We start from the raw sequence: 9,819 nt of genomic DNA on the forward strand, positions 1-9,819 counted from the left end.
CAGCGCTCAGAAAAAAAGCAGGATTTTGTGGAGCACGATTGGCTGAGTCGAGTTTGAACCCAAACTCATGAATAAAACATGGCAGAGAATCCGGTCCAGAGAGGAGGAGACGGCAGACATCCAGAGTGGGGCGTTTAGTCTCCCCTCCTCTCTCTACCCCGCCACCCCCGCCCCCCCGCCCTACCCCTTCGACACGCCGCTCACCGTTTTTTTTGTTTCATTCTCAACGGCTGGCTTTTCATAGAGAGAGACGACAGGTTTACGAGGGCTCGTATATAATGGGACACTGATGAGCTTCAGAAGAAGACATGGCTCCTCCGGGTCAATAATAACACCTCCTTTTGTTAGAGGAGACAGATGGAGATGTTCCAGGCTAAAGAGGCTTTTATCTGCTTTGGTTGGAGGTTGAAATGTCTCCGTCAGATTATAATATAAACACTTAAACATTAAAGCAGAGGAGGGGGATTACAGCTTTAAAGGGGTTTATTATCTTGTGATAGTCAGGTATACGGCTGGTCAGTTTCCCTCAGAGTTAATCATCTCTTTATTATTTAAATCACTTGATGCAAAGTTAAAGGAAAGCTTCAGTGTTTATCCAGCTCTGCATGGGTCTGTAAACCTTTCTGTGTTCTAACCTCTCTCCATTTTTCAAAAGCATCTCCAATATTGATCCTAGTTTGAGCACGTTTCTGCTCGTGGAGCTTATTAGAAACATGCAGAGGCTTTTTAGGTTGGGTACAATCACTTCTATCTGAACCACTTCTCTTGACCCGCTTCCATCGCTGCAACACCTGTTGACCTGATAACTGCTCTCATATCTGGCAAACCGAGGGGTGTCCAAAATGGCCGTGTGTGAGGGGTCGCCTTAAAAGCGCCTACCTTCTCTGGTCCAAACAAATCCAGAGCATTCAGGAGCAGAATCTAAAGTTAGAAGGAGGACATACTGGCTGCTCTAAATATGTTGCATTAATATTTGTCTCTACTTTTGCGACGATAAAAAAAACTTTTTGTGAAATTCCTCGGACAGTTTTGGTCTGTCTGTTGCTTTACAAAGTCCTAAAACCAGCTCTCCCAGCTCTCCCAGCTCTCCCAGTGTTCACTCCTCCTCTGAAAGAATGCTTTTAGAGCTAAATTGAGGTTATGAGATTAGTCCATTAAGTCCTAATTCAACAGAGCAGAGGAGTCACAGTGTGCTGACTGTAAACAGCAGAGCTATGAGAATGGGATGCCACAGCATCTGATACACAACCCCCCCCCCCCCCCCCCCACCCCCACCCACCCCCGACCCCTCCTATCCAAATGCTATAATTCCTCTTAATCCTGACTGGGCACCATCTGGGACCTCCTTGTGATTTGGGTGATAGCTGCTGGGGGGAGACACTGAAAGCACCAGATGTCAGGAGGACAGTTAGAGTCAAACGTCCTCTAAAAAAAAAAATCAGATTAAATGTCCCAAATTAAAAAAAGACAAAAAACAGAGGATGCTGATATTTAACTGTTATTTAACGAGCTTTAAAAATGAGGACCTGCCCGTTCTCCTGGGAGAGAACACACAACGCAGAGGGCCGATCATTGTGCCGGCTGTAACAATGGGGGGGAACAGGGCGATCGAGTAACGTGCGAGGTGATGGATCGGGTGTGTTGAGGTGGAGAACAAAGGGTGGGGGTCATGTGACAGTCTGCAGGAAGTCCCCCGAGGGAGCAGGGCGACCCGTCAGCTGGCAGAGGAGACATCTACACCCTGATCTGGATCCAGGTCTACACCGGCTGCCGCTGACACTGAGATGAAGCTGCATTCAGAAAAGGGTCGTCCCCGTATCAGAACTTTTAAACTTCAATATGATACGAGTACAAACGATGCTGATACTGATACGAAGTCCTGGGCTTCTAATAATACGTCATTTCTTGTTTTCAATTTTAAAGAAACTGCAGCAAAACTCCTACACACCGTCTGATTTGCACAAACATGTCGGGAGCGTTTCACTACCAAAACGTCGCCAACATATTTTGCAAACTTCAGACAGTGCTCCCTCGGTTTCTCTCCAAAGAGCTTTCGGTTAAAAAATGTCTGAAGATCTGAAATTAATGTACAGAGGTGCCATTTCTTTTTCTCTTCTCAGAAAGTTAGGACTCGCTAACTGATATCTGTTATGACTCGAGATATGACAGGCTGATGTGTCCTTGCTCCTCGCTTCAAACCAAAGATGTCCGCCATCTTTAAAACCATCATAAAGCTCCAATATCAGCAGAGCATGAAAATCTATGAAATATCTTCTCTCTCAAACAAACATGATCCTGGATAAACTGTCGGACTGAATTATCTTCTCTCCCCGATCTTTAAGTTTTCCTCTCACATTGTGTGTGCGCTTCTGTTACCCAATAAGAATCTTCTTCTTCTGATAACAGAAAGCTGCATTTTTAAAATGAATCCTGGGGTTGTATGCTGCCAAAGTCTGACTCTGTCACACCCAAACTTCAGCCTGTTTTCATGCTCCGTCATGCTGCTGCAAACAATTATGATTTGTGTGTTTCAACATCCACAGTGTCTTACAGCCCGATGCATTTAGAGCGAAGCTGCAGCACGTTAAGGAGGAGAAGCTGAACACATTACGTTTAATAAGTGACTTTTAGAGCCTTCCTCAGTGTGAACATCAGAGATCACAGCCTCCAACATCCCGTCCATGTTCGGTAAACAGCCTGCATCTTCACCTCCTGACCCTCTCTTACTTCTCCTGCAGATATCAGAGGTCACTGTTCAAGCTGGATGTTATGTTTGGATGTCACAGAGTCAGGTGAGAGGTTATCTGCCCGATACAAACTGACCTCCTGCTGGCCCCCGGGGGCCTCAGAGGAGCCCCCTTTTCTCAGGCGGAGAGGCATCAACGTCCGTCAAGAGAGAAAGGAGCGGGTCAAATGTTCCTCCATGCATGTTTTATACTTCAATCAGATCTTGGTGACATGTCTATTAAAAAGTTTTTACTCGACATTTGAAGGTGTGTGTGTGTGTTCTGGAGGAGTAACTGCCTGAGTCACGTCTGAACTGACTGATATCAACGTTTGTTTGTGACGGCAGCAGGAGACAAAACTCAGCAAAAAAAAAAAAAAAGCTTGTTTGAGCAAGTCGACGCCTCCACAGCCGCTGAGGAGGAAACCTGCAGCGGATCAGCGACAAAACAAGAGCTGCTGTCACATCAGTCTGCAGAGATAACCAGCTGATAGCAACGACACCAACGCAAATATAATACAGTACGAGACAGCTGCTCATTAAGCAAAACAGTGCAAGTTTGTGTACAAAGGTTATGATTCCACACAGACAAACAGACATCAGTGAAGACATGAGGACAGGTGAAAGACGTCTGCAACCGACGGCAATTTGGCAAAACCTCAGCCAACCAATCAGCTGAAGAAGCACAAATCCAGAAGTCAGGATTTTTCAACTTGACAGACTTGAAATAAACAAAACAGAACACTGGATCCGCCTTCGGGGAAAAGAATAACACGCGATTAACGCCGCTGAACAAAGGTAATGCATTCATTTGGGACTTTAATTATACCTGGATTAACGCTGACAGCTTTAGTATTTTAATCCCATTTATACACATTCACAACCAGCGGACTACGCAAGACATCTGAGGTTCGGTGTTTTCTTCCAGAGTCCTGCACAAGCCTTTTTGTTTCATTCTTCAAGATCCCTGTGCAGACTCTAAACCGTCACCTTGGCTTCTGTTTTCAACTTATCGGCCAAACATGGTGTCACTCAAGCCTTGGTTGGACCCTCCCCTCGCCTCCCTGTCAGTGCTCATTCAATTCAATTCAAACAACTTTATTAATCCCACTTGGGGCAATTGACGTACAAGTTGACGTACAAGCAACAGATTAGTCTACACAAGGAGTTAAAACATAGATAAAGGAGACACTGATATTGGACAGACTGATTAAAAGTCAGAAGACCGAAGACAAAATGAAAACACACCAGAGTGATCAGACAAATAAAATAATAAATAAAAGAAAAAAGAAGATATGTGGCGCCAAAAGATAAACTCGTTAAGGAGCATTCAGTAATCTGATCGTAGAGGGGATGAACTATTTAAAGTAGCGGTTAGTTTTACAGGCAGGTAACCAACTGTCATTGGTCTAACCAACTCATCTAATCAGCCCTCCGCTGCAGGTGCCTCATTGGCTGCTTCTTGAAGACCCTGAGGAAGGCCACAAGCCGAAAATGTTTTGTCCTAATAAAGCTGATAAAGTTTTAATCTTCATACTACAAAGTGCTGCAGGAGCTTTTCTCTCTTCATGCACCTTGGTAGTTGGGGAAGTTCAGGAAAAATAGAGAAGACCTGTACATTGTGTTTTATTTTGAAAATTGACTGAACGCTCTGTCTGTGCATTACATTGTCTGACTTCCTGTCCGTGCTGATCTATTCTGTTCAGCTTGATTTGACACATAGCAGAGCGTTGTGACGCTGATGGTGCGCTCCGGAGACACACAGTGGAGCTCGCTGTAAAACAGGAGCATTGAGTATTAGAGAGGAAGTGAACGACGGCGTATTGCGCAGCGCTGACGGACCTTGGCGTGCAGGAAGTGTGTGGAAATTGGCAGTGAAGTCATTTTACTGTTATGTATGTTGTTTTTGTTGATGCATGAATGTGTAAGCTGCATTGTGTTAAAGTAGATGCATGTTTGCGGCTTGATTTTTCACAATAAAAGCCTCTGGATGAGTGGTACTCACTGTTCCTGTTGTTCTTCAGTTTGGACAGCAGCTTCTGAGTGGACTGCAGGTCTCCGCTCTTCACCGCCTGCAGCAGGTCCTGCTCCTTCCCCATGCTCCTTTCCTTACTCGCGTTTCAACCAGCTTTTATTCCAAAAATCTCCCGCTGCAGCCTCCTCAGTCAGAGCCCCCTCATGCTGAGCGCCGGAGACATGGACCCCCACCCGTGTCCCAGGTGAGACTCCCCCTCTGACGCCCTGCTGACAGCCAGGAAACAGCCGCACGCCCTGTGATGTTTCCTCCGAGGCTGCAGAGATGGAAAAAAACTGCTCCGCCGCTTAATTTCCTGCTCAGACTTTATTTAAGGAGAGATGATATTTCCAGGGTCAGGACGCTGATGGAGCTACTGTTTGAGGACGATGAGGACGAGGAGGGGGACGAGGAGGGGGAGGTGACTGAAAAGAAACGAGAAAACCAGATCAGTTCGATGAGAGAACAGCAACTCTCCTGTGTGTGCTCAGAGGAAACTGAAGGTGTCGGGTCAGAAAAAGGAGGAGAAGCTGAGAGTGTCGGATAACTTCCAGTCGAAACGAAAACAGGACGACGTGAAGCCAAAACATGCACGAATGGTCTGAGTTCAATCTCATTTAATGAGCCACTAAATCCACTTTGTATCCACTAATCGGATCCTTATCCTTTAAATTCCTAAACGAATCCAATTAAAAGTTAAGACGGTTAAAAGAGGGAAGCTTTTTGAACATATTCTGGGCTCTAAATCACTCATAGATATGAAGATTTAAGAATTCAAGTCGATTTCTTCAGCAGCCACGAGAGAAACTATAACGACTGCAATGTAATCCTTTGGCGTCAATATATGAGTAAGTACATCCGCTGTACTCTTTGTGCCACTGATGAGCTTAGAAATGTTTTCTAATTGTCTGAGAGCATTACACAAAGGATTCCTACAGAGATAGGCGATCATGTCGAAGAATAAGATGCTTTCTTTAAAACCAGAAACAGCTGTTACATCGCTCGCTTTCAAACCCACCAGACCCCATTGACAAAAACACTGATTTAACCATCAGTCTGTTTCATCAGCAGCTCCTGTGTTCAAACTTCTACTTCTCTTTGCTTTAGCTGCTTTTCTTCTGATTTAAATTGTGTCTGTAGTTAACCTTAAGTTGCTTTAGTTTCATCAGAAACCTCACACACTTTCCTATCTCTCTCTCCTCGTTTCAGATTCTCCTGCTGACATCTGGTGTTACCCAACATCCTCCTTGATGCATGTCTTCATGTATGTTTTACATTTTACATGTATGTGTCATATTCTGTGAGTCTCTGTCGGTCTGCACATGACGTCTATGTCCTGCCCATCAGAAGGCTCTATCTGCTGCTGAGGGTCTACCTGAGGTCTCTGACTTACCGCTCCTTTATTTCCCTTATTTAAAAAAAGGATTTTGTCATGATTTTTTTCCTTTTCCAGATTGATTATAAAAGGACAAAGGTGGTATATTTTGATCAGATTGTGACAATTTTGTGATTTTGGGGGACACAAATGAAGACTGACGTATTTTTTATTTATTATATATTTTTTAAGATTTATTTTTAGGTATTTTTGTGCCTTTATGAGAGAGATGGGACAGTGGATAGAGTCAGAAATCAGGAAGAAAGAGAGTAGGGAATGACATGCGGGAAAGGAGCCACAGGTCGGAATCAAACCTGGGCCGCCCGCTTGGAGGACTACAGCCTCCATACATGGGGCGTGCGCTCTAACCACTGCGCCACCAACGCCCCGACCCGGGCCTACGCTATGTCTGCCAACGATCCCACATGAAACCGTTGCTGGTTGGATTAACGTCCCTGTGTGTTTTATTCCGTCTGATGTGACAGCTTCAAAAAACAAACAGCACCGTGTGAGCGGAGGTCTGCACACACCTGTTACCTCTCACAGGTGAGGTGAGGGCAGGGTGACCACAGACACCGTGTGCAAACCTGCTGTGAGCTCAGAGGTCGCTTTAATTACAGCTCACCAACCCGTCAAACACACACAGCTCATGAGGGATCCACTTGCGGGTTTCCACTGCTGTGTAAACACTCACAGCAGTGAGCAGCAGGATTTTACACCAAATTTCAATGATTTGTTCCCATTTTTGTTTTTTTTGATCCAAAGCAGAATAAAATAATCGCCACGTTCAGTCTGAGCCCTGTGAGGCCTTAAATGGACTGGCCTGGCTCGGCTGCTCCCCTCAGGGCTCTGGGATAGAGAGAGTCTTTGGCCGGGCATCGACTTTAAATTGCAACTTGAGAGCGGCTACTTAAACTCTTCCAGCCCAGTGGCCATGCGGGGTCAGCTCACAGATAAACGGAGGGAGAAGTTAAGTCCCAGGGCTCCGTCTCTGCTCCAGTGTCCTGCAGATAACAGGACAGAGGAGACCTCTCTGCATGGAGACCTGTTACAGCTGCAGCACCTGGCCTTGAAAAGAGAAAAGAGGGGGGTTTTGCAGAGAGTCCAGATAGAGAGGTCTGCACTGCTTTTCCTGCTTGGAGCATTACATAAGCATGCAGCCAAGAGAGGAGCACACAGGGCCTCAGCAGAGCTGTCAGTCCCATTTACACCGATCACGTCTCCCTCTTTTCTTCCACCTCCCTCGGGGCGTTTTGTATCCTCACTGCATTCATGACAAGAGGAACAATAACTCTTACATTTTCACTCTGACACAGCAGGGGACTCCGAGGCTCTGTGAAGTGGTCCCAAGTGAACATGAATAAGTCAGTTTATGGCCCACAAACAAGAACCACTTGACAGTTATTGCTTTGAAGTAAAGTTAGGGATGGTGCATGATGAAGTGTTTTACCAGTCTTGCAAACACTGATTGTGAGGATGTTTTACCAAACCTATAAAAGTTTGCAAAAAAGTTCTCGATCTGCTTCAAAAAGGTTCATTTTCTTTGATGTATAGATTTTCTCACGACGGACTCCGTTAAACAATTCCCTCATTATACGTTAATTTGCTCAGTTACCAAATATAACACATTCATAGAGTGAGATTTCATGCTTTCCATGAATTTCGAGGAGTTTGTCTCCAATTCGGGAGTACTTACAGCATTTTAAAGTTCCTAATAAACCTGTCACATGGAAAGTCCTGAATTAAAATACGAACACACGAAGGTAAGCGCAGCGTTAAACTAATTTTTACCAAGAAATTAACTAAAATATGTGACCTCTTGTAGATATGAAAGTAAGCCGAATGGAAGATCTGGTTCTTAAGGGAGAGGAAAATACTTTTTATTATGAAATATTGCTATTTCTCTTGATACTCTGCTCATTATAAAAGAGGTGTTAAACAGTTCAGTGTGAGGCTCTCCCCGCATCGGAGAAAGTGGCAAATCGCGGCAGGAGTCTGGCATGTAAACACACCGTCACCTCCACCACCGTCGACCTTTGTACCGAAAGTAGTAAACACACTTGTTAAAACAGTTTTCAAAGATGTGTAACTGTTGATATATAAAGATAATAACTTATAAGACTTACCTTATAAAGTCAAATATACCAGAAACTTCCCCAACCCCTGAATGTTAGCGGACCACGGTGGTAGTTTGTAGGAAACTCCGAGTATTCCTTGGATTGATATTCCGGAAAAGTCAAGGTCCTTTGAGTTGTTTTATTCCAGGAGAATTAGTTTCCAAATGTTGTAATTTGTAGTGTAATCCCCACGAAGAATCAGCGTTAAGATATATATTTATTTTTGGGGTGGGCTTTCGTACTTTTTAGTTTTTACTGAACGTCACTGGTTGAGGGTCCTTTCGGTTTTCCCTCCTCGCCCTGAATGCCTCATTCTCTCCGCTGGATTCTCCAGAATGTGGACGAGGTATCAAGTTACAACCGTTAATACACAGAACATCCGGCTGATCCTTTCACAATAAAACCCCCACAAAACAATACCAATTTAAATTGTGGCTTTCTAAATTAAATTTAGAATTTTGTGATAATGGCAAATTGTATTTCACTTAAAGTAAAAAAAAATGTACAACTATAATTGAATAGCTCTAAAAACCCAACGAAGGTTAAGATTTTTTTTTAAGGCTCTATAGTTGTGCTTTTATTTAGAACACCAACCCTTCCGTTTCCTGTTTTGTTCTTGCTCTCGTTCGGTAACTTTGTTAAATATTCTCGACCCTCTGAATGCCTCCAATCTCGATTTTAACTCCCAACGACAGCAAAAATCTCACTATTTATACATAAAAGATAACGATGTTAGGTTATAATAAAATGATTTTGTGTTGACTTACAGTTGTTTTTTTTTGCCAATTCTGAGGCCACCATACTTTTACATACAATCTTTAACCACTTGTATCACTTTAATTTAGAACCATTACTATGGAGAAAATTAAAATTAACGGACAAAAACACCTTTTGCTTTACTCTTATCAAAACAAGACTTTATTCATAATTAAAATAATATATCTACAGCTTATTAAAAATATTACAACCCTGGAGGCCCTGGAAACACATTTTTCAACAAAATCACCAAAGCTGGAGATGATGATGATCCATCTTCTGACACTGAGGTGGGAAAATATTTAAAAAAAAATCCGGGATTTTTTTTTCACTTTAAATGGTTTGAGGAATGAAAAGCGTGTATTGAAGCTTTTATGCTCACTTTCAGTTTACTTTTCACACCTCGCTTAATCATACATGGTGCTGCTTTAACAACTTCCCATCCTGTCTAAGAATTAATAACCCATTAGTGATTAAAAATTAGGTTCTTGTGTGCTCATCATTAGTAGCCTAACTGTGAAAGGTTAATGTGGAGTATGCTATTGTAATCAAACTAAACCTCTTGCAAAATAAGGTAAAAAAAAAAAAAAAGGTAAGAGTGTAAAGTCTTTCAACAAGACAGTAAATCAAATTACTCAATACAGTCAAGAGAACTTGCTAAATTTGAAAGGGTTTGCTGCCACCTGCAGGCCGAGCTTTGTATTACAGGGCTAACAGAAAATGGGAAAACATTCTTCATCATTGCCAACACACGAACGAGCTCGTTAAAGAAAAATGTTTTAATCAACTGATTAAAAATGAACGTACACCCTCAATGTTTTTTTTTATTTTA

At 43.1% G+C, this 9,819-nt stretch overlaps 1 protein-coding gene across 6 annotated transcripts in view; it reads right to left on the reverse strand.

Annotated features, from left to right (window-relative positions):
- LOC132954222 (caskin-2-like) overlaps positions 1-8,554 on the reverse strand; it is a 59,875-nt gene extending 51,321 nt beyond the window's left edge. For all 6 annotated transcript variants that reach the window (XR_009665730.1, XM_061026729.1, XM_061026732.1 and 3 more), the window contains exons 1-2: positions 8,241-8,554; positions 4,731-5,164 (exon numbers count right to left, since the gene is read on the reverse strand). Coding sequence is in view for 5 of the 6 variants with exons in the window: in XM_061026729.1 (XP_060882712.1) it covers positions 4,731-4,824 (94 nt within the window). In the remaining variant the exon portion in view is untranslated. The remainder of the gene's footprint in view (positions 1-4,730; positions 5,165-8,240) is intronic.
- Positions 8,555-9,819: the final 1,265 nt, after the last annotated feature.

Source organism: Labrus mixtus, chromosome 20 (genome assembly GCF_963584025.1).
Source record: "Labrus mixtus chromosome 20, fLabMix1.1, whole genome shotgun sequence".
In the NCBI taxonomy this organism is placed as follows: Eukaryota; Metazoa; Chordata; class Actinopteri; order Labriformes; family Labridae; genus Labrus; species Labrus mixtus.